The sequence below is a fragment of the Globicephala melas genome, chromosome X (assembly GCF_963455315.2).
Source record: "Globicephala melas chromosome X, mGloMel1.2, whole genome shotgun sequence".
NCBI lineage: Eukaryota > Metazoa > Chordata > Mammalia > Artiodactyla > Delphinidae > Globicephala > Globicephala melas.
In genome coordinates, this window is record NC_083335.1 from 55,385,795 (window position 1) to 55,411,349 (window position 25,555).

The 25,555-nt window shown below is 35.4% G+C and overlaps 1 protein-coding gene across 1 annotated transcript in view; it reads right to left on the minus strand.

Annotated features, from left to right (window-relative positions):
- The window catches only part of DACH2 (dachshund family transcription factor 2), a 615,381-nt gene that overhangs the window by 377,242 nt on the left and 212,584 nt on the right, over positions 1–25,555 (minus strand). The window contains exon 3 of the mRNA XM_060292022.1: positions 1,667–1,779. Within this exon, the coding sequence (XP_060148005.1) occupies positions 1,667–1,779 (113 nt within the window). The remainder of the gene's footprint in view (positions 1–1,666; positions 1,780–25,555) is intronic.

Consider the following 25,555-nt stretch of genomic DNA (forward strand, 5'->3'; position numbering starts at 1 on the left):
CAACTTATAACCTAGGCTAGACATGAATCATCCTAGATTTCATCCTCTCGCTCTCTATTTTGATCAGTTACCAAGTGTCATTAATTCTAATTATGAAGCAACTATGAATCTCTTTTCTACTCTTGAATTCTCCTCAATTCAGGTCCTCAGTATTTCTCCCTTCATTGCTACTTACCTTCAACTGCAATTGTTTTTAAAGCATTTACTCAGTTACTTATCAGTGGTTCCTTTTACCTACAGCAGCTTTTTTTTTTATTTGAACAAAATCCTATATGAAATAGAACATGTAAAATTCTGAGGCAGAAGTGGGGAACCTAGAAGTACTTCCCCAATCCCATGTCAGCCAGTAAGGAAAGTCCTTGAAAGACCCTTTGGAAAACCATTGGTCTATAGGGAAAAAACTGTTAAACAAGATAGCTTCCCAAGCTGGTTTTTCCCACTCTTTCTAACTCTAACTCTAACTCTAACTGTATCACCTATAAGTCTCCCATCTTAAATCTCTGCTCCCGTCTCTTCCACTTAATTGCTATTCCCCCTAGCATACCAGGCCCTTTCTCATCAGTGTATATCTGTCTACAGAGGATGTTTTTCCTCTGATTCTCCATCTGTCCAACACTCAGCCTATAAGACATAACTCAAATCTCTATGAGCATTACCCAACTTAACAAATTGATTTAGTTGCTCTCATTCTGTGATATTATAGCACCTTGTATGTACTTGTATTATAGTCTCTATCATACTTTAATTAAATTGAAATTATTAGTTTACATTACCTTCTCCCTAATTCTACTGTGACAAGGACTACTACTCATATAATTTTGCATTACCTAGGATCTAATACCCAAAACACATTAGGTTTTTTTAGTTTTATGTATCATTGAAGATACAAAGATCATATTGTCATTAAATACATTTTCTACCACATAGTAGCTTTAATGATTTTTAAAGGTTCAGTTAGAGAAATAGCAAGCTTATTTTTTTTCGATTCCTTTTTTTAAATTGAGGTATAGTTGCAAGCTTATTTTTGAGTGTTTTATGTGCTTTTATGTTCTTTGTTTTAGAGAATCAAAAATGCAAATTTATGAGACTGGTATTTTTAGGGGAGTACTGTTTATCACAGTGTTCGATGAAAAACACTGAATCATTATTCAAGACAATGACTACTTGTACTTTCTTCTTTTCTAATCATAAGGTACTACCAGGGATGATGCATATTATTTCTACATTTTATCCTAGAGTAATAACATGGAAAAGATACACAGATGCCCAGAACTTTTGGAAACAAAAGGAATATTATTGAGACATATCAACAAGCAGGTATACTACATCCCATAGGAGGCTTTGAGAAAATGCTAGTTTGGCCAGTCCCCCCCACCCCCTGCCATCTCTGCCCACAGCACACAAAAACATACATACATACACACAATAAGGCCTTGAAAGAGATTTCTTACAAGGAAATGACAATTAATTTTTAAGTCATGTCCATTTGATTTGAGTCACTGGAATAACAAAACTGTTTTCATGAATAATCAAAAAAATTCAATAATGTAACCTCTAGTAGAGCTTGAAAAGCTCTGAAGGACAAGGCAGTTAGATCAATATGAGTTCATTTCAAATGCTGGGCAGTATGAAGAGACAAGGCTGATCATCGGATGGATTTTATTACCTGTCGGAGTGATAAGTCCTGGTGATAAGAGGCCTGGAACTGAATGGGGCAGAAGGCGAGCATTGTCCTGCAACACTCCCAAAGAACGCTTAGGAGGCCTGCCAGGCCTTGAACTGTTGAAAAACAGACAAAGATCAGGTTAAAATATGCTCTTTGGAAATACCATCACTTGCTACATTCGCCTAAATCTTGTTTAATTACCAAGAATGATATACTTTTATATTAAAGACTATTTTCATTGATTACTAAAGGACCAATACTTTATACTAAACTTCCAAAATAACTATGGCAAGCATTAAAACCATAAGAGATCAATTTCTAGTTTAGATTCTATTTACAAGCCAGCACTTTGCAATACAGCTTACCTGTTGTGAGAAACCCAAAGTTACCCCCGCTCTTAAAGGTACACTTGATCCCTGGTATTAATACATGCAACTGAGATCTGAGATAGGGGCTCACAGAATTAGGATCGTATAGAATATGAAGTGATTAAGTCTCTGTTCAGCATGCCAGAGGTGAGGGGTAAAAAGCTGATATGTAGAATAAGACCTGATGTTTACTAGCATTTCCACAGCTGCTGGGAGCCCACAAGGAACAAAGAACCCCTGCCCTCAGGTTTTTTTCATACCTATTATTTAAACCAGGCTGTATAACCAGCAGTACACTCTCTTGGAGTGGCTGTACTAAGGAAACCTGCCACCTTTGCAATCTAGGCTGTTTTGTCTCACAGATTGATTGGTATTTTTAACTGATGAGTTGATGCTAAACTTAAAACATTAACCTAACCTATTCTATTTGCACATTCTTCACCCAGGTGTGAACAGTTTGCAGTTGCAAATATTAATCCATAAAATAATGAAATAGAAAGTCAGTATCAGGCTTCCATCTTGTACTCTAATACAGTCAGTGTACTAAATATATCATTTAGAAGCTGTCACTACATGAACAGACTTATAAGTCACTGAACATTAGGATCAAGTCATTCTCAAGTCATGCAGTGTATTTCAAATATTACTTTCTTAATGTTACTTAAAATACTGCTGCTGCTTCTTAGTAGAAATGCAGTTTACAAAGCTGAATCAGAGGGATTTTGACAAAATACTGCAAAATACTATATTAAATAACCCAAGCTGCAAAAATGTATAAGGTTCAGATAGAGAACATTTCCAAAAATGACTTTTTGTTCACAAAGAAATTTAAGTTAAACCTCACTCTATCAACATTGCAGTAGCAAAGTGCTCCATCAATGTAAGACAAACTCTGCTTTCAAATGAAGACGACTTCTAGCAACCTTGTACAGAGGTACTATTACCCAGTTCATTTTTCATACACTGTGCTGATGTTATTTTCTTTCATTGTACATCAATATTGTATATCAATCTAGCATGAAAGATTCTTTTTTTCTCATTTAATGTTTCAATTTTATAAACTGAATCTCCTCTCCCTCTTTCTACTCAAGTTTGGGCTATAATTTATTTTCTTTAATTCAGCGTTGTTATCCTGTTTGTCCTTGCCCTGTTTTATGGCTTCCTAACTCTTTGAAGGAATATTGATAAGAAAAATATCCAATTTACTTCAAATGCCCTAAAGGATCCCAAGGTCACTGAACAATATTCATCAGGTTATATCCAGTCATTAGAAAAAGGCACTTTTTGTTGAATAATCGTCACCAAGTCTGTACTTTCCAAGTGATTCTTTGTATCTTTCTATTTGTCAGAATTCAAGCCTACTAACTTTATTAAAGACCACCTGATAACTCTTTGTACTTTTCCAGCATAAAAATTTCAGTGCTGTCTTTATGCTCATAATCAATTTCAGACAGGCTGTCTCCAGAAGAAAACAGCCTGATGCTCACTCTACTTCCCTGAGACAGTTGTTGACAGTATACTTTGGAAGCTATAAGGTTTAAACAGTTCTGTTCCAAATTTATTGGTCAATCTCACAATTTGATGTAGCTCTTTTCCAATAAGCTGACTCAGGCTTGGGGGGCATTAGATTACAGGCCTCTTAGTCTGATGGTTCTACCTTAAATTCCAAGATTTGAAAAATTTGGTCGAATTTCCCACCATCAGATCTATATGGGGGAATTCATGGCTAATGTCACAAATGGCTTGGTAGTATTTACTACAAATGCTATAAGCCAAGAGGATCATATTCTCCATCCTAACATTATTTTCAGTTTATAATTTTATGATGTTGGTATGATTAATTGTGAGCCTCCCCAACTAAAATGTAAGGTCATGAAGGCAGCACATATGTCTGTTTTTGTTTGTCACTGTACCCTGAGCAATTCTCATGGTGTCTAGCACACAATAGGGGCTGGTAAATGGTTAATTAAAATCAGTTAATGAGTAATGATAGGACACATTATTTTGCCATGGCTACAGTTTCCAAATATTCCTTTGATTGCTCTATTATTGACCAAATAAATAGAAAGCCATCATTTAATCATCAGGTAAGCACTTTTAAACTTTGGACTTTACAGCAATTATAAGAGCTTCAAAATATGATCCAGTCCAATCTGACTATTTACAAGGTTAAAGAAGGGTAGATGATAGATACTGTCTTATGTCTGAAAGTTCCTACAAACTTCAAGACCCATTCAAGGGCTGAAGGTTCCAGCAGTTATTCATGTGTAATGACAGTTTCACTTATTCAATCATCCAATAAACAAACATGCACTAAGTGCCCATTCAGTGTGTATCTGGCATTGAAACTAGGTATCAGGGTTACAAGGTTAAAAAGTTAGCTTGACAAGGGCAAGGGTTTTGGTCTGTTTGTTCATTGATATATTGTGAGAACCTAGAACAGCTTCTGCCTTTGAAGAGCTTAAGGTCTAGTGATAGAGATGTGTGTTTGACCTGCTATTTAAAATTTATGATTAACTCTTTAGTGAGTATGGTTGTGTGATGTATCCTTCCAAACTTGTTTAAACTTATCAGTGAGAAAAATCATATTCAGATGCTTTTGCTTATACTCTTGGAAAGAAGACTTGGGCCCCTAGGGTAAACTAATTAGAATAAAATTTGTGAAGGTGCTTTATAATCAATAGAGCTCCATACTAATACAAGGTAGATTTATTCTTACTTTTAGACCAAATAACCCTCAGTAGTAAGATATTCTTAGCAATAAAGTTCTTGCATTTCTTTTCAAAGAACACAAGCCTGACAACATGATGAAAGACTATGGAGGACTCTGTAGAAAGTTGGGAAATATTCTTGATAGATGATCTTGCCACACTTCTTATTTTTAAGAGCTTTATTAGCATTAGGCAGATATTTACATATTAATCAAGACAAATAAACATGTGGTGATTTAACTAGAAAACTGTTATTTGGATGACAATTTAATCAGCATAGGTTGAAAGGTTCATCATTGCAGCATCCTGTTTCTGCTAAAATATTGATTGTGTTACTGATTTCAGTAATGCTTTATTTTACAGGGCACAAATAACCATGTAATTACTCTTTAAATGAATGATAATTGCTTGTTGGCGATTATTTGTTTTCAGTTTAATTACAAGGTTATTTGTACTCTGTAAAATAAAACAGGCCCTTTTTAAAGTTCCCACTCAAATGGCTCAGTGGTTATATCACCCATGAGCATCATAAACAAAACTTTATGGTACAAGGCAAACAACCCGCCAAAATAGCAAAACTCTTATTAAAAAGCTCAGCTAAATCTTTGAGATCATCAGCTTTATAAAATCAACATTAGGTGTAACATTTATAGGTGGTTTGGAAGGAAATTATACCAAAGAATCATGATTTTCTCTGGGTCCAGGTCATCCCATAACATAATTTATCCTGATATGTATTTTACCCTTCACTCTGTAAACTTCTTCAGAAGAAATGAAATAGTAACTCAGCTTCCTGCGATTAAAGAAAAAAACAAATTGAAATATGTATCAACAGTATTTCATTTTTCTGCAGTTAAAGTGGATTACCATCAGAGCATTACCTCAAAGTTTATAAACTTTGTAGAGTTGACAGGTCCCTAAGAAAGGAAGTCAGTAGGTCTTCTGGTGTCAACAAGATATGACACAGTCTGTGAAATATCTATTCCAAGTTGTAATAAAGTAGCTGATATTTTGCTCATTAAGATATGAAATTTCACTGTTGGAGTTATTTTTATCTTGTATCATCAGCCATTTGTATATGAATCAAGGAGTAAACAATTGAGTAATTTTATTTCAAAGAAAAAATCTTATTAATAAATTAATTAGTGATGTCATGAGACTTCAAGATATTTAATGTAAACCGTATATCATCAGCACATGATTTAGCGAGGAACCACAAGTCATGTTATCCTCTTCAATGAAAGTTTGGTTTACTACTCTTTAAAGAAACACTCATAACATTCTTGGACAAACTGAGGATATAGTGGCAGTTAACTGTGGTATTAGCAGCAACTTATAAAGATCGCTGCAATTGGATTCCTGAAGTGGGAGCTGCAAGCCATGACCTGGGATTCACTTTTCAGAGCCATCACTGATATTTAAAATCCCTTGGGACAGTCCCTGAATGTGTCATTTTTTTCAATTACATTAGAAGCCAAGAAAACCAAGAATGGCATTCGCTTTGAAGGTGTTGTTTACCTGACTGTGAGAATGCTGCTCTGACTTTTCAATATGCTTGTTAAATTAAATAAGAATCTTTCTATCAGAACAATAAGACTTTTAATTGCATTGCGGATTAATAATAATCTCTTAGGCCTGACATTTATTACAACATTTCAAGGATGCCAATAGTAGTTAAACTCTACCTGACCTTTCAGTGTTTATGAAGAGAAACAAACTCTGACCTCACAGCAACTTAAATCCATCTTCTCTCAGTGTTAGCAAACTGATCACTTGTCTAACTATTGCACTGGATTGTATTCTCAACCAGATCAAAGGCAGCAGCAACCAATTCAGCACCCGGGAAAAAGTCATCCATGCAAAATGGGCAATTAACATTAATCATATATGAAATTGTTCAAGCTGATAACTGGAACCTGGTCACTATGGTAACTCTCATAAAATGGTGCTTATGTTAAACTGGGCATCAATCAGCTCTTGGTTTATGGGAACTTAAAGTGTGGCTCATCATGTCTCTAGGAGTTATCAACACAAGGAACAAAAAAACACACCAGAGGCAAGGTCATTTATATTCCATTACCATTTACTTCCTTTTTCAGCTCTCATAGGCATATCCAAAACTTAAATTTGAATACATTAAAAGCATCAATACCAGCATTCCATTAGAGTTAGGGAAGTTAAGGAAATTATCTTTAACATAAGGGGGTTCAGAGGATGAGGAAAAATCTTCCTTGTTAGGGTCATGTCTTACAATACCAAGGATCATGTAGAATAATTCATGTTTAGCATTAATCTTATGACTGTAATAAATTGGATAATTTATAGTTATTATTTTAAATGGTGATATTTAATTTCCTTTTCTAATGCTGAATTTCTATTTTTCCTTCAATAAAAAAAGAAATCTGATGTAATAGACAATTTAAGGGTTGACTACTCACTTCTTAGAAAGTATAAATGTGAAGCTATTTTATACTTCATTTACTTGACTCTGCTCCCTATTTAAATTAAATTTGCTCTAAGCCTGGTGTTAGCACCTTTAAACAAGTTTAGTTTTTGTCATAAATTGACTGAATTCTAATAAATGTCTTAGTATAATTAACAAAGATTGTATAACAGAAATGCTGGTATATGACAAATTCTTAGTAGCCTCTTTTCGTTCTGCTTATGTAATTCCAATTAACATCGATGGAATCATTGCACCTTAGTAAATCTTAGAGTGAATCAAATTAAATAACCATTTCCCTAAAGATGCAGACGTAGAGAGTGGACTTAAGGACACGAGGAGGGGGAAGGGTAAACTGGGATGAAGTGAGAGAGTTGCATTGACATATATACGCTACCAAATGTAAAATAGATAGCTAGTGGGAAGCAGCCGCATAGCACAGGGAGATCAGCTAGGTGCTTTGTGACCACCTAGAAGGGTGGGATAGGGAGGGTGGGAGGGAGACGCAAGCAGGAGGGGATATGGGGATATATGTATACATATGGCTGATTCACTTTGTTGTAAAGCAGCAAGTAACACAACAATGTAAAGCAATTATACTCCAATAAAGATGTTAAAAAGTAATAAAATAAAAGGTTTAAAAAAGAAATAACCATTTCCCCTTCTAAAGTGTATCTTACCACTGTCAGACACAATGTTTTTAAAATACAGGCATTCTTGAATTCAAAGAATGTGTCACTGCTCAAAAATTTGATATTAAGAGAATGATAAGAAGTTAACATTCACATTTGGATACATTCCACTGGCATCTCAAATTCAAAATATGCCTCCCCCAAATCCCACTCCCCACACCTTCCTTCTCTTGTTTTGTCAGCAATATAGGCATGCTTTTCGTTGCCAAAACTATAAACTTGAGGGTAATTTTGATTCTCCCTCCACCTCTCCCTTCATTTTCAGTCTCCAATATTTTTGTTCCATTGTAATATATGTTGCAAATTTCCATCTCTATCCATTCCTATCTCTAACACCCTACTTCAGGCCCTCATCACTTCATGCCCAGGTTATGTTCAACAAGTTGTTTCATTGTTCCAATACATTCTACATAAACTGTGATCTGAATTTTGGTGAAACATCCTTTCATTATGTCATCTTTTGCTCTAGAACCCTCAATACTTCCTGAGTGCATACAAAATAAATTCTAAATGCCTTGGTCTAGCAATCTGCCCCAATATATCTTTCTTCCCTTTTCTCTAATTACTTCTTAAATGAATGTCCTTCTCCAGCTGGATGAGTAGATTCCCTATCTGCTAAGCGTAGTATTTGACCCTAGAACCCTTCCATTGTGAAATATCTTCAAGGTATTAGGGTTCCTGGGGAAAAATTTTGTTAAGCTCCACTGTCTTGGGAAGGTTTCAGTATAACCTGCTGTAAACGGTGCTGTTTTTCTGAAAGGGCACTGCCTTTTACTTTGTGTCATCATACAGGCTCTCTTTAATGATTATTACAAAGGGAACTTCAGTACCAGCATTAAGGGAGCATGTTACAACTAGCCAAAATATTATTTTTCATGTCTGGCAAATGAAGTCCCATTGGTAATTGTCAGTCTGTGCATAATCCCATGATGATCTCAAGAGTTAACATTTCATGTTTGAATGTCAATCAGAAACTGCAGGAGTATTGTGTTAATATCACAACTCTGGAGAGCTTAGGAAGTTGAGTAAGATTTTTAGGAAGCTGATCACTATTAACCTGACTGCATTAGTCTCTATGGTTAGGAATACAGCCTGGAAGCACATATTTAATGGATAAATACAGAAGCCAGTTTCCTTGCTGATTTAAAATCTTTTTAAAATTTTGCTCTACATGGATAAATATTAGCAACCCATATTAAAATAAAACTACTTTAAACAATCTTAGATATTCAATGTAATGCAGTGGAAAGCACTAGGACTTAAACTTGAGTTCTAATCTCAGTTGTGGGAGGCAGAATTCCAGAATTCTCCTCCATCCCAAGATTTCCAGCCGTAACTGCTAAAACTGTGAATGTAATGAGATATTAAGTTATATTACATGGCAAAGGTGATTTTCTACATGTGATTAAGGTAACTAATCACATGAATGAGCTAATTGAAAAGGAGATTATCTAGGTGGATCCAATCTAATTATATGAACCCTTTAAAAACAGAAAATTAGAGAACACAACATTGCTGGTATGAAAATGGACAGCGTTATATGTCAAGGAATGCAGGTAGCTTCTAGAAGCCAAGAGTAACCCTGGGCTGACAGCCAGCAAGAAAACAGGTACACAAGTTTTACAGTTGAAATGAACTAGCTTCTGTCAACGTCAATGAGCTTGTGAGCAGATTCTACTGCAGAGCTTCCAGATAAGAGCCCATCCTGACCAACACCTAGATTTCAGCCTTGTAAGACTGTGAATACAGTCAAGCTCCTCTAGATTTCTGACAGATAGAACTCTGAGACAGTAAATGGTTGTTATTTTAAGTTGCTAAATTTGAGGCAATTAGTTGCACAGCAACAGAAAACTAATATACCAGTTTTGCCATTATTGAGCTGTGTGACCTCAGGCAAATTACATGACTATTCTAAATATGTTACCTCATTTTATGATTAGAGATGTAAACTAAATAATCTATTAATCTGATCATTAGAATCATGCTACATTTCTGGTCAAAAGCAGATAATTCATTAACTTCTAAGTATACATAGTTTTCCACTTTCTCATATGTCTATTTTAGCTCATATTTTAAGTAAAGCTGCTGGATTGGTCCTATGGAAAATTACTCCAAAAAAGGGCAAAATGTGTACATAATACTATAGCATTATCCTCACCTTATAGTTGTGTGTAGATAATTAATCAATATATGTGAACACCAGTTTGAAAAGCTAAAAGTGCTACACAACTTAAAAGGAAGAAAATTCTGACACATGCTGTAACATGGATGAACGTTGAGGACATTATACTAAGTGAAATAAGGCAGTCACAAAAAGACAAATGTTATAAGATTCCAATTATATGAGGTATCTAGAGTAATTAAACTCATGGAAACAGAAAGTAGAAATGTGTTTGCCAGGGGCTGTGAGGAGGGAGGGAAATGCGAGTTGTTCTTCAATGGGCATAGAGTTTCAGTTTTGCAAGATCAAAAAGTTTTGGAGATCTGTTGCATAACAATGTGATTACAGTTAACATTACTGAACTATACACTTAAAATGGTATAGAGGGTAAGTTGTATATTACATGTATTTTACCAAATTTTTTAAAAATAAATAAAATGTTTAAGATGATACATTTTATGTTATATGTATTTTACCACAATTTTTAAAGTGCTATATAAATTCAACAGTAATATTACTATGCTTGCAGTTATTGAGTTAAAATTTCCACTGAAATAATTTTGAAGGCCAACATAAGTCTAGCCAGAGAGATATATTCTGCAGTTTACATGTTAGAAAAGTAGTTTTCTCATCTGAATGATAGTACTGAAAGAATTTCCAACTCTCCCAACCATCTCCTACTACATACTTAATTTACGTTCTGATACGTCCTTACTTGTAAGGCAAAATTCAAGAGCTCAACCTTTACACTTTAATTTCACAACTCTAATTTTTCCTTAAGGTAACTGTAATACATGTAATACATGTTTATACACAGATTTCTTTCTCATTTTCCTTCCCCATTCCTTACTTTGATAGGAAAACAGCGTTTTTTTTAGGTATTCCTCCCCCCAAAAACCTTTGCCCCCATCTCTTTCCCGCTTCAAAATAATAAAGAAAATTTTCATCAAAGACAGAGTAGCTCATAGCAGTTGACTAGAAAATAGAGAACTAAATTCTAATTTTTCTTTGTTGCTGACTGTGGCATAGTCATGGATAAGTTGCTAAACTTTAGTAAATAGGCATGAAGATCTTCAAGGTGGCCATGGCAGTGGACATGCATTTATAAGGTTCCCTGCCCGCCCTCACTTTCATTCTGAAGTCAGGTAAATTTGGGTAGATTCAGATATCACAAGTAAATCCTGACACAATGTGGCCTGGATACACATTAACACACTTTTCTAAAAGTCATTTTTCTTCCTAAATCATCGTTCCTGTGAGGCAGCAAAATTCAATAGCCCAACAAGGGACTATGAACCCAGAAACTGAATTTATCTGTGCCATTGATCCAGTTTGTGACCCTGAGAAACTCAACTTCTCTATGCTTCAGTTTTATCATCTGCTAAATGGGTACCAAAATGATTTGATTCAAGGAATTATGAAGAATTGGAAACTCCCCTCTGTAAAATCCTCCACAATAAAATAATATGCAAGAAGGGAAAATAAACAGCTAATGTGTGAGCATCTTTGAGCAGAATTTTCCAATTTAAACAGATTCTCACTTTATACAGTAGTGGTGTGGTGCAGCATACAATTACTTTGATAATGTTTTTATAGGGGTATCCTTGAAGCTGTTTATTTTTTCTTCATTAGCTGTTCTAACTCAAAAACACTATCACTTTCAGTATGGAATTCTCAAAATAACCTTTTATTTCACTGTCTTCAAGCAAACAAACTTAACAAATCCAACTGCTGGCAAAGATTATTTTCCTATTTCCTTCTAGGTTCCCCTCACCCAGTGTGAATAAACTCTTCCTGTAAAAGAGAACCTTTTCCAAAACACATGGTTATTTCCCCCCATACCTAAACTTACATCTCTTCTTTAACTATAGGAAAATAAAATAAATGTAATTTGCATATTTTAATGTTCCCTCATAAGTACATTTGACTCTCACTAGAATGTTTTACCACTTTCCGAAGCAAAATGAAATTTAATAGCACCCATGGCTAATGTGGGTCTCCATTTCAGATGAGATTTCTTGATAATACTGATGACAATTTGATCCTATAGCTCCTACTACCAACAAGACAAGGTTGCAAAAAGGGCAATGTGATACAAGTCCTTAAGACTGACTTCTAACTAATGTGAGATAAACTTGAAACCAAACTTCACCAGCTTATCCATAAGTTAGATTTAGATTCAAAGCCTATACAGGCCTCTAAGAGTAGGATATGTTGTTGTGGGCACATTCCTGATGGCTAAACCCACAGCACAGTTCAAGGTTAGAAAAATGCCTGACACAGCTCAAAATGGAAAACCATAGTTTTACTGTGAGAAAATGAATATATACACACTTATGTTCACTGTTTAACACTTGAAATGACAAAATTTATCCCAAAATATAGGGAGGGAAATGGAGTAAAAAAACATTAGAAACTTTTTCAAAGTTTACATGAGGGAACTGTATTTATAAATAAGAAATGAGAGTATGTATTTATTCTGTGTGATTTTGCTTTTGTTTTTTGATTCATGCCATTATCTAGACCATTACTCTTATATTAGTATTATTATAATTATTGTACTAGAAAATACTTTTTGTGACATAATCTCATAGTGTATGTATTCATTGTCTTTGTAATTTCTCTTTCTGGGGGTTGTTTTCTTCTTTGAGAGAATGCTATTTTCTGGCACAGCAGGCTAGACAATAACAAATATGCTGTTAAAATAACATTCGCCTCAAGGCAGGAGGATTAGATAGAAATAAACTTTTATATCCTAAAATTAGAAGTATTTCTAAAAGAAGTGTTTTATCACTGATAATTTTTTTCCAAGATAAATTCAACTAACATGCTTCTATTACATAATTATTAAATATAATTTAAAGCCTGCTCTAAGCAGCGAAACCTGTTGATTGCTTCTCCTTTTTGGGAAAAAAATAACATTTATCAAGGTCAAAACCACAGAAGATTTAAAATTCTTAAACACTCTTGGCAAGTTAACCCCATCAGTGGGGTGTACTGAGAGCAATGTAATATCCACCTCACAAAAGAGCTGATGATAACCCTCACTCTAACGCTCCTTCTATGTTCGGAACAGCAAGGCATTTCCTTGCATTTCATGTGTACAACACTTTCATATTTTCAGGCATTGTATAAATGTAAATTAAATTCATCTCAGCACCATGGTAAAGTTATCAACTTGTCCCACTCTGCCTGTTGTAAAAAAAAAAATTAGATGTAACTAGAATATAGCTACTTGTCTTAACTCTAAATTTCTTATTGATAGGGACTATATAGCTTATTGAATATGTAGTGCTTGATTGTGCCTAACAAAATTCTTGGTACAAAGTAAACATCATCTAGGAGAGAAGGAAGGAAGGAAGGAAAAGATGGAGGGAGGGAAAGATAATTATTTTTCATGTTTTATCAGGATACTTTGTACTGTGCTATGGAAGCGCTTTTGTGAGATTCTTTTGGAGCTTTGGAGGCAGAAGTAAGAGTCAAATATATTTGGCTCCTGAACTCTCCCAGAACTGGCTTAAAATACCAAAATTAACAGGTGGCAGGTTTACAATTAGTGCAACAGGAGAGAATCACACCGAATATTTTTTGCAATCTAAACTTTTGAAAGAGAACTTTTTTGAAAATTGGCAGGATATAAAAATCGAAAAGTATTTTCCTTTAGTTTCCTATTTAAATGAAAGGATTGGTTCTGCTTCTAATGTACTTGGTTAGAAAAGCCATCCACAAGCTTAGTTTAAAAACTGGGGAAGCAAGGTCAGTGAGGTAACACAGTTTCTATTTAATTCTCAATTTACATTAAGCCACAGGAAAATTAATCATTCCAAATAAACTTCAAAGTAACAGTGAGGAAGGAAGGGGTTTTGCATTTTCCTAAACCCTTGCTGAGAGGCTATTGTATCCTTTATCTTCCTGTCTTCCAGAAAGTTAGTGGTTGTATTTAACTTAAACTATTCATTTACCCTTCAGATATAACATATCTTGAGATGCTTTTCAATGACTATAAGCCGTTGAAGAGTACAAACTCTCTGACAGCTTCCTTTAAATTCTTGCGTTTACAGGAGCATTTCACAAACCCATCTACACAACTGCACACATCATAATTTACACGTTAACTACAACAGGGTTTCACCTTAGGCCTGTTGCCAAGAATAATCATTTTAAATCTTTTTATCCTTTCGTAACAGGATAATTATAAATGTGAAAGTAGCAGCAAAGGAAAGGTGTTAAGAAAGCACTTAGAATAATCTCCTCCATTTGAATACAGGAAGGCTGATGAAGAAGAGAAGGGAAGGGAGGCAAACCAATTCTTTGGGTGAGACGTAACATGTCAAATGCAAGGCATGAAACATTAAACCGAAGGTGTGATAGATCTGTCTAAACGTCCCAAACAAAATCAGCCTGCCTTTGTGCTGGAAGGACAGGAAAACTCACAAACATTCCTCATTGGAATTTACTGATAAAAAGCCAGCAACAAAATATACATGCAAAAGGTTACTCACTGCTTGTACTTCCCATGAGTTGGGGCTGTCCAACAATTTAGCAACTATGTTTTCCCTGAAGATAAATAGTACGCTCATTTAATTTGCCTTTTGTTACAACCTGAATGCATATAGTTTAATCTTACTCTCTTCCTCCACACTACAGGTGTTTCCCTTTAGCTAATTAAACATTAACATTGTGCAACTGTCAGTGCTCTAAAATTGGTGGTTAATCACCTCTGACTAAGAGTACTACAGAAAGTCTAAGTAAGTTGTGTTCCAGATAAATTGCAATGAATACAAGATGTTTCCGTCCTCTGAAACATTACAGTGGAAGTTCATAGTTTATTTTTCAAGATTTCTACTTTAAATGGCATTGTTTTTTTACAACTTCATTCCTTGAAGGAGTGAATGGTAATGTGGCATATGAATAAAGGATGTTCTTAGAGGAAGTATGTCATATTATTTAGGACCTCACGTCAAAGTCAAAGACATGAGGGTTTTGCTCAAATACTGCTACTTGTAGTGTTGGGGAATTCCTTTTGTTTTGTTTTGTTTTTAATCAAGAAATGTCCTGATTAATGTTAAGGTTTACATCCTCCTATGAGCAAGCATCTATTACTACTCAAGGTAATATTTTTAATATATGGAGAAATAGTAATCCATTACCAAAGCGATAGATATTGGGTTTGAGACAGCCTGGGACCTGGGGCCCTTTGCTGCAGTACTGAAATACTTACACTGAGACACACATCTCCAACAACAAAATACAAAGAAACTATAAGGGACTAAAAATAACTGCACACATGCCCAGTTGGGGCAAATTCTAGACAGAAAGATACAAAAGACTAAAAAACCCAACTGCCACTTCTGAAGAGCCCAAGGCAAAAACTGGGTGTTGGGAGCAAAAGCAGGGTACTGTGCATGACCCCTGCACACACCACCACCTAAGGGGTGGGCACACCACCTAAGCCACCCCTCCAGCCTGACCCCTGCACACACCCCTACCCTCACCCCATATAAGGAACAAGTTCACCCCCCACTCAGGGAGCCAGTGAGTGAGCAAGGGAACCTGTTACTTGTTCTTGCTCCCCCCCTGCTGCAGCAGGGGCCCCAATAAAGCCTTGCCTGAATTTCTTATCTAGCCTCAATTTCTATTGATTGGGGAAGGCCAAGAACCCTGGTCGGTATCAGGTTGAAAGAGAATACAGACAGAATCATGAAATTCAGAAGTCGAATGTATGTATCAGTGAGTGTATAAGTATATAAGCTAAAACTCAGAACCCAAGTGAAAAAAAAGACCCTGAATCAGATCACCAGTCTGTCATTTGGGCTCTGAAAGCAGTGATGTGCCGGAACCAATTTTTACCAGCTTTCGAGCACCAATTATGTGCATCAACTTCTAACTTCACATTGAGGATCTCATGTCAGTAGCTTGACATAGGCCGTGCTGGGATTATTTACACCACAGAAATCAGCCAATACTACAAATCAGGGCTCCACTCCTACCCTAACCTGCAGCCAGTTGTTAAACATTTACCAGAACATAACTCTCTGAAAGGAAACCATGGTGGTCATGTTTTCTAAATCAAATAATTCTTCATTTGACCTTGCCATTTTCATATTTTATATAATTGAAGATAAAACTATTATATCTGCAATGAAAAATCATGAAGAAACACAGTGTAAAGTATCTGATTTTAGCAAAATTTAACTATGAGAAACAAATCTATATACCAAAAGATATGGAAAGCTATTTTCTTAAACATTTAGTAGTCCTGGAAATGAGCATATTTAGAAGCATAAGAGTATTACAACAGATTTGGAACTGCCATTATAATCTCCACAATCTTGAGTGAGTTACCCCACCCCTTGGACACCATTCCTCTATATTCGTAAGCTGAAGATGTCAGCTTAAATGACTTCTGTTCCTTCTATTTAATATTATAGGATCTTTGGGATAATACCAAGGAGCCTTCACTTGCCTCCATATGGGTCAAATTTTCCTGTCTTTTTGTGGGGGGGCAATAACAGTCAGCATGGCTTATGAAGAATTCAATAGCAACTCTCACCCTTCAGAGTCTTGAGGTTTTTTATTGGATCTTCCTACATTATCAAGAATTCTTCTTTTCTGTACATTAACTATACACAAGGGTAAATGGGTAGCAAACTAAACCAACTGCATTCTGAGCAACAATGTCCTTACTTCCAGTTAAAATTAACTATTTCAAATCCAAAATTGTTTTTTGTAATCTGAGTAGGATATTTCAAAAGAAATAAGCTGCCTATGTACACATTGGTAGTTAATGTACAATGTTAATACATTAATTTTTTTAACATTAATTTTTTGATATGAAGCAAATGTTTAAAATGGTGATGATTTTTTAAAGCTCTCTAAGTATAATATATATCTGCAAAGAAACACAAAGCAAGTAAGTTATCAGCCTTTAACCAGAAACAAATATTTATAAGTAATATATAAATCAAAATTGACTAGATTTGGAGTGACAAAGACAAGAACAAATTGATTTAATATTTCAGACTTTGAGTTTATAAACTTTTGAGAAAAATGCTATTCAACAGGCAGGCCAAAAAGTATACATTCAAGTGCTAAAGAGAAAATATTGGCATATGAATAAATTGGTTTAGGCCATCTCCATATTTAGTGATAATTCATGATAATTTATGGCAAGTCATAACTATAAAACAGGTATGATTCTTACCTAAAGTAAAAATCCAACATAAAAAAAAAGTCTAAGTTGACTGCTAAGTAACTGCCAGTCTCCTAAGCAGGGACAGTTCTAAGGAATGATTCACAATATGTATGTTCCCATGGTGGAAAGTACAGATAATGTGATGTGCAGCAATTAAAAGCATTTCCAAAACATTTAATGCTAATAACATGCTAATACCATATCTATGCTAGCAACCTAGCTATCGATGTTTCGGTAGATCATCTACCTGTAATGCAAACTATATTTGCAGTGTCACTGTTCAGCCATATGCTAAAACTATGGTCACTCACTTTTATTTGCCTGTTTAATAAGAATGGATTTTGGTATTGAAGAAATAATTTATCATAGTTCTAGCTTTTATAAGCATTGCACTTCTTTCATTTAAACTGTTCTTTAATTATAACAATAATTACAGCTGAAATATAGAAATTTATACATCAAAATATGCCTTATAATATTATGTAGCCCCATGTGGTTATTGAGCACCTGAAACATGGTGAGTGCAAATTGAGTTGTTGTGTAACTAAAATACACACTGGATTTTGAAATCTTGGTACAAAAAATTAATAATGTAAAATATATCATTAATATTTTTATATTATTACATGTTATAGTGATATTACTTTGGATATATTGGGATTGATAAAATGTATTAAAATTAATTTTGCCTATTTATTTTTAGTTTTTAAATGTGGAAACTAGAAAACAAAATTACACATGGGGATCACATTTGTGGCTCATCATATTTCTATTGGACAACACTGGTCTAGAATATATATAGTCATCTGTAAATATTGGTGCATCAAATGATCTTTGTCTTTTAAACCTAATTTCATTGATATTAAAAAAAGAGTCTGAAAAAGACAAGATGAAACCAAGAGAGATAAAGTTGTCACTTGGTGATTCGGCAGTAGAAAAGAAATACACATAGTGGCTTATTCCGGAAAAAAATACAAGATTAAACATATTGATTGGAAGATGTTGAGGTTGGGAGTTAGGTGCCCAATCACAGCTCTGAAGTTGCTTTATTCGTTCATTCCACTCATCTTCATTGTGACATTTCTTATATCTTAGTCAGATGTGCTCATGTCTCTCCAATTTAAAAATTTAACTAATGTTTTATTTCCCTAGCTGTATTTCAAGTTCCTTGAGGATCCCTGCATCTTTATATTTATTTACATACATTATTGATGCTAAAAAATTGTTGGGGTATTAGCAGTCACTCACTATTTGTGAGTCTTAAAAGTTGACCCAGAAAGGAAAATTTCTAATTTAGGAACAACTACAAATCAAGAGCAGTCCTTACAAATAAATAAATTTTTAAAATGCACCTCCAGATACCTTTCTTCAGTTGCTAAAGCCTTGCTCCATGTATGCAAAATGTCACGGCTACATCTTCCTGTAAGTTTGTTATACTATTTGCTCACCTGCAGCCATATGGATTTCACTGCCATTCAGAATTAGGCAGAGATAACATTCATGGCCGTACTAGAGCAGGGCTAGCACCCTCTCCATTTAGGCCACACTAACGGGCTGAAAGCACCTTGTGGCCTTCTAAGTCAAAAGGCATGAAATAGACCTCCAAGAATTATGACCAGAGTTTGACTTTGGGGCCTTGCTTTGGACAGATCATTTGTCAGGACAATCAAAATTGCCTCTGTCTTAGTCTCATTCTAAAGTCCAAGAGAAAAGGTCTCTAGGAACTGATGAAACTGTCCAGCTCATACCCTTCACCTATCTATTGCATTACTATTATAAAGGCTGTTAGTTGCAGCAGTTGTATGACAAAGAAACACAGATGTTTTAATTCCTTTAATATCATGTAGATCAGGTTTTGAGCCTATTGCCAGCTGTACCTAGGCAAGTGATTTGATACTAAGCAAGTCATTTAACCTCTATGTGTCTCCGATTCTTAATCTGCAAATTAGAATTACTAACACCTACCTCTCAGAGTTATAGAAAACACACACACACACACACACACACACACACACACATGAGCACACATGAGAGACAAAGTATGTCTGCAGAGTGGTGCCTGGTACACAGTCTTTAATAATTGTGCTTAACAACTTGACAGCTATTATTGGTAGTAGTGTTGTAATTAAGAACCTTAGAACTGTTAAATTGATGCAGTTTATTTAATTGGTATAACATTTTTCTTTCACTGTAGTATAGTACATAATGAGCATCATATTTTGCTTTTCTCAAATTTCTTATCCATATTGTCTGAGTTAAACCTCCTTAGAACTCCATAAGCAGCCTAAAGTTTTAAACCACAGTGACAGAACAATGAAAAAAATACAACTCATGGTTCATTTAGTGTTTATATTCACTTTTTTTCCTCTTTGTCAAACTTAAGACAGATGCAGGTATTTTTACTTGCCCAGTCCGGGAAACTGAGGCAAAGAGGAAAATCATTTAAACTGGTTTTAGAGATGGTTGTATTGTGCTGGAAAACACTTGAAACCATCCATAGCTGCTCAGGTTTATAGTACCTATACAAAACTGGAAATACTTAATTCAGGTCTCAGAATACTATGCTTGTTTTATTTGTTTCTTTGTTTTTATTTAAATAAAACACAAAGGCAAGAGAATTTACCATTATAAAAATAAAATTATGATATGGGTCGCGTTTTATTTAAAAATATAGAAGATACTTAGATCTCTGAAGACTCATGTTGATACTGACCAGGGTTCTTGGTCTTCCCCAATCAATAGAAGTTGATCAGAGGCCAGACAAGAAATTCAGGAAAGGCTTTATTGGGGCCCCTGCTGCAGCAGTGGGGAGCAAGAACAAGTAACAGGTTCCCTTGCTCACTCACTGGCTCCCTGAGTGGGGGGGGCGAGCTTGTTCCTTATATGGGGTGAGGGTAGGGGTGTGTGCAGGGGTCAGGCTGGAGGGGTGGCTTAGGTGGTGTGCCCACCCCTTAGGTGGTGGTGTGTGCAGGGGTCATGCACAGTACCCTGCTTTTGCTCCCAACACCCAGTTTTTGCCTTGGGCTCTTCAGAAGTGGCAGTTGGGTTTTTTAGTCTTTTGTATCTTTCTGTCTAGAAATTGCCCCAACTGGGCATGTGCGCAGTTATTTTTAGACCCTATAGTTTCTTTGTATTTTGTTGCTCAAGGAGAGATTTGTCCAGGTGCAAGCATTGCAGCACTGCAGCAATGGGTCCCAGGTCCCAGGTCCCTGCCTGTCGCAATGTATTCAATAGATATTTTACTGAAATGCAAAATGCAGATTATATGGCATTTAGTAAAACTCCCTTCTCTTGCTGATTAATAAACTGAAAGCTGAGAGAGGTCAGGTGATCAGTTAAAGATGACCTAACAAGTAAGCTACAGAGTCAAACCCAGTATCTATTTCCATCGCTTCTAGTATTCTTTCAACTGCACTATACTGTCATTTTTGTTTAAACTTTGAGAGCATCCTTCTAACACTTGCAAAGACAACATTTTCAAAATGTTTTTGCTGTTTTCATGGTCAAATTACATTCTCAAAATATTTCCATAGGGTGATGGGTGGGAAGCAGAGAGACTCTCTTTGTGAAAATAAAGGGTGGAAACATTTTGAAAATGCTATGAAAACATTTGGCTGCCTTAACAGCCTTAAAGAAAACATTTATTTTGGCCACAGTGACTAAAACATTTGCTTCCTTTGGAAATGCTTGCTGCCAAAATAAAGGTTTGTTTCTTTTTTCGTATAGAAGCAAACATTGTTAAATGAAATATTTTGTATTATTGTATACATTATTTGAATATTGATTATGGCCACTCTTAGTGACATCATTGTGCATAGAGTTTGTTTTGTAAAGAAATTAGGGACACTTGTATTTAAAAACAGATTTAACATTCTGAAGTGGCAACTGTATTGCAACAAAATACCTACATGAGTAATGAGAAATTCAGTTATCCTGTTAAGAAGTTTGTCTTGTACAATGGTTATGTTCATGTAAGTAAAACATCTGGAGTACAAGGTATTGTGTACATCAAATAGCCAGAAGACAGACTGGTTGACTAAACTTTTTACATTTTAGGCTATAGTTGTATTTTTTTGTGGAATTATTCTGTATTCTAAGGATTTCTGTCTACTGAGTGCATAATACATATTAAGAAACTCAATTTGCTTCTACTTGGAGTTTATTTCTGTATCTAGGCTGATTTTAACGTATTTTATGTTACCATTTTAGCTAATGGTCTTCAACTCCAATCCTCCAAATCAAGTCACATACAACTGTATTCATGAATCTATACACACATCAATTGAAAGGACCTGCCTACGTCTATAAGAGATGGGTTACAATTCAATACCTATAAAAATCTACCAGTGTTAAGACTAATGATTACAGCAAACCTTTGCTCACTTAATTTATAGTCTCACTGGGAAAGCAGTTCATCCTGAAGAAAATGGAAAAGGGAGACAATTTTTTTTTTTTTTTTTTTTTTTTGCCGGACGCGGGCCTCTCACTGCTATGGCCTCTCCCGTTGCAGAGCACAGGCTCTGGACACGCAGGCCCAGCGGTCATGGCTCACAGGCCCAGCCGCTCCGCAGCACGCGGGATCCTCCCGGACCAAGATACGAACCTGCGTCCCCTGCATCGGCAGGCAGACTCTCAACCACTGCGCCACCAGGGAAGCCTGGGAGACAATTTTTATCATAGAAAAGAGTAACCTGGTGATTCTCAATCCGGGAAACATATCAGAATCACCTGTGAGGCTTTTAAAAATTACAACTGCCTAGGCCTTACTCTAGACCTGCTGAATTTCTTTTAAAGGTGAGTTTTAAGCCACAGAAAATCATTATAGGACCTATCCAGCACATAGCTACCTCAAACTCGGATAACTAAAAGGGACTGAAGTATCTGGGTTTGGTCTGATTCTACTAGAAATGAACAAACTTGACCTAGGTCGATTGCTGGTAACCAGCATTACATTTCTTGGCATTATTATTCAGATATAATCAGACTATCTGACATTCTATTTTTGTTTCTGAGAGCCATCTCCTGTATTGCTTCCAGATTATGAGACCAGTGATGGTGCATTGCTCTAAGATCCACAACTGCCCCAGCACAGGGATCAGTAATGGAAGTTTACCCTTTTTCGTTCACTATTGCATTCTACAAAATTAGCCTGGGCTTGGTTTGTTTTTAGAATGAGACATACAATATTTTAAGGAGATGTCTGTACTTGTTATTTTTTCTACTTAGGAATAAAGAATACAAAACAACTTGTCTCCATTTTACAGTGCACGTAATGTGAGTGTTCTGAAAATTAAAACAAACGGAAAGGAAATAAATTGCAAAATGAATAACAGAATACATGGATGCGCTCTGCAACTATGTCCAAATGGTAGCAGGCAAAAAGAGTCTAAGATTCCTTCTAAAGTATACTGTGACTTCCTGACTTTAATTACATAGCTTTTCCTTAAGTAAACATTAATGACAGAGCAAATATTGTTGCCCAAAGAGGCTATTTTCTAGTAATTTTCTAGTCTATTTGTTTTAAAGCCTCATGAAAACCATACTAAGTAAACATTCTAAATAATTATAAAGAATAGATTTAAAGAGACTTTCTAACTCTTTTAATCAGCAGAATTTTCTTCTTCTAACAATAAGACAATATTTTTCCAATCTTATAGCACAACAGTGAGCATTTAACATCTAGAAATATAATATACAAGGATACATTATTTCGGAAAAAATCAGTCAGAAATGTGATGGTGAAAGTAGTCTAGCCTAAAATGTAATTTATGAAGTGAGGTCATCTGTAATCTTTATGATCCATACTGCCCAATATTGTTATTTGCTCATCATGATTCAGGGTGCATTCTTCCATAAATATGTATCTAGAGTCATATTAAACTTAAAATGAGAACTGTGGAGTTTTCTTAATGCAGCTACTCTGGGAAGGATTAAAACCTGTATCATCAGTCAACTATTCATGAGCATCTACTAGCGGTAAGGTCCAATGTCAGATGATCTGAATGAAGGACAATAGAAAGTATAAGATGTGAATTTTGCTCTCAAGTACTTTACAAATGTAAGATATGAATTCATGAAGGGATATCTAACAATATAGGGAAATATAATATTAGACCTAAATACAGGTTATTCAGTTCTGTACAGATTCAAAGTAAGATCTCAATATTGAAATAGATGGGTGAACTATCCTGCTGGATTACTGGCTATACTCACTGGCCTTATGAATATATTCTTGCATCATCAGGATTTGAGATTAGCAGGACATATTTCATTAGTATACCTCCTCTGCAGTTTTGTGTAATAATAACATGTAATTTTTAGTGGGTACTTACTATGTATCAGGAATTCTTCTAAGTTCTTTATGTATGTCAAATCATTTAATAATCTTAACAACATTACAAAGTGTATATGATTATTGTCCTGCTCATTTTAAATATCAGGAAACTGTGGCTCAAGGGATTAAGTGACTTTCCCAAGTCATACAGCTGTTATATTGGGTAACTGAGATTAGAGCCCAGGCAATCTGAATCTTGTTCCCACACACTGACTTGCCATGCTATGCTAACTCAAGAGTCAAAGAACCTAAAGAATCCTAAAAAGTTAAAGCTATAAGGAACCTTAGGAGACAGTGCAAATTCTTCCTCATACACATAGGGAAACTAAAGCTCAAAGAGATGAAATGGCTTGCCTATCTATGATCACACAGCTAGTTAGAAAGAAACCATGATTGCAACCCACACTTACTGATTTCCAGCCCATGGATCTTTCCATAATAATCATTATAATCCCTTTAAGCATTTCTCCTTTGCTTCATTTTTCCAATCTGGACTATTAAAAATGATGCATGTCTATAATTATCTGAGTTGAATTTGACTGTATACAAGCAAAAGTAAATGGAAACACTGAGATATAAAGTGTGATATATAAAGTAAGATAGATGAGAGATAGATGGATAGAATGAGATATAGATAATATAGATATATGGATATAACATATGTAATAACTACCAAAACTCTGCTAGTAGATATTATTGTCCTCAATTTACAGATTAGGAATCTGAGGCTCATAGAGATCAGATAACCAGCCTAATGTCACACAGCTAGTAAGTAAATTCAAAATCAGGTCTGCTTGACTTTAAACTCCTATGTTATTTGTACTATCTGAGTAGTGGTTGCAATATGAAAATACTTTACAACTTTTACCCCATGGAGAAAAAAACTTTGTGTGCTTTTCTTTTATAACAAAGATCATAATTTATTTTTCTAATTTACGGGTAGTTGATAAGAATGGTTTTAATTAAGAGATAATTTATAATTAGACATTTTATTATTTTTAAAAAGTTGGGATTCCCTGGTGGCGCAGTGGTTGAGAGTCCGCCTGCCGATGCAGGGGACACGGGTTCATGCCCCGGTCCGGGAAGATCCCACATGCCACGGAGTGGCTGCGCCCGTGAGCCATGGCTGCTGAGCCTGCGCGTCCGGAGCCTGTGCTCTGCAACGGGAGAGGCCACAACAGTGAGAGGCCCGCATACCGCAAAAATAAAAAAAAAAGTTATTTTTACTAAAATGTATGTTATGGTGTGGAAGAGAAAATTTTAACCTAAACTGTCATTGAGTATTTTCAATATAGAACTGTCATTTATAAAAAAAAAGTGAGCTTGAAAGAGGAATACAGGTAAACAGTTTTACATGCATGCTCTATGAAAGAGTTCTATTCTCTAGGAATTGAAATAGCAAATTAAATAGATATTTAGTGAGACCCTAGCTAGTGCAAAGTGCTCTGCAAGATCTCCTCACCATATTAGGCCCACATGGCCAGTTTTGTGTGAGGCTTACCGATTTCATCATTGAGCCCACCACAGTTCCTGGCATAGTACCTTACACACAAATGTAGTTTGAGTTAGACTACAGAAAAAGTATACCCAGTTCACAAAATCAAACAAGAAAGAGTATATAATAGGCTGTTTCAAAGAGTTGAAATGACTACAGCCAGAGAAATTATATTTAAAGTGAATCCAATTATGAGCCCACAGTGGAGTAAAGTTTGTCTTCTCTGAGACCTGGAAAAACCTAAGTCCATATTCTGACTGAAAAATCCTAAACAGCTGCATCGTGATTTTGGTCCTTTTTATTTCCTTTAAAAAATAATAGTATGTGTTAAAATTAGGCATCTATACATTCTGGTCCCTGCAGAGAAGAAATTTGAAAATTTAGTCACATACTGCTCCTGGACAAACTCTCCACTGTTCCTTTCCCAGATCTCAGTTAAGGAAGAGCTTTAATTCCATTGCATAGCCCATTATTATGAGTTCTGTTACTG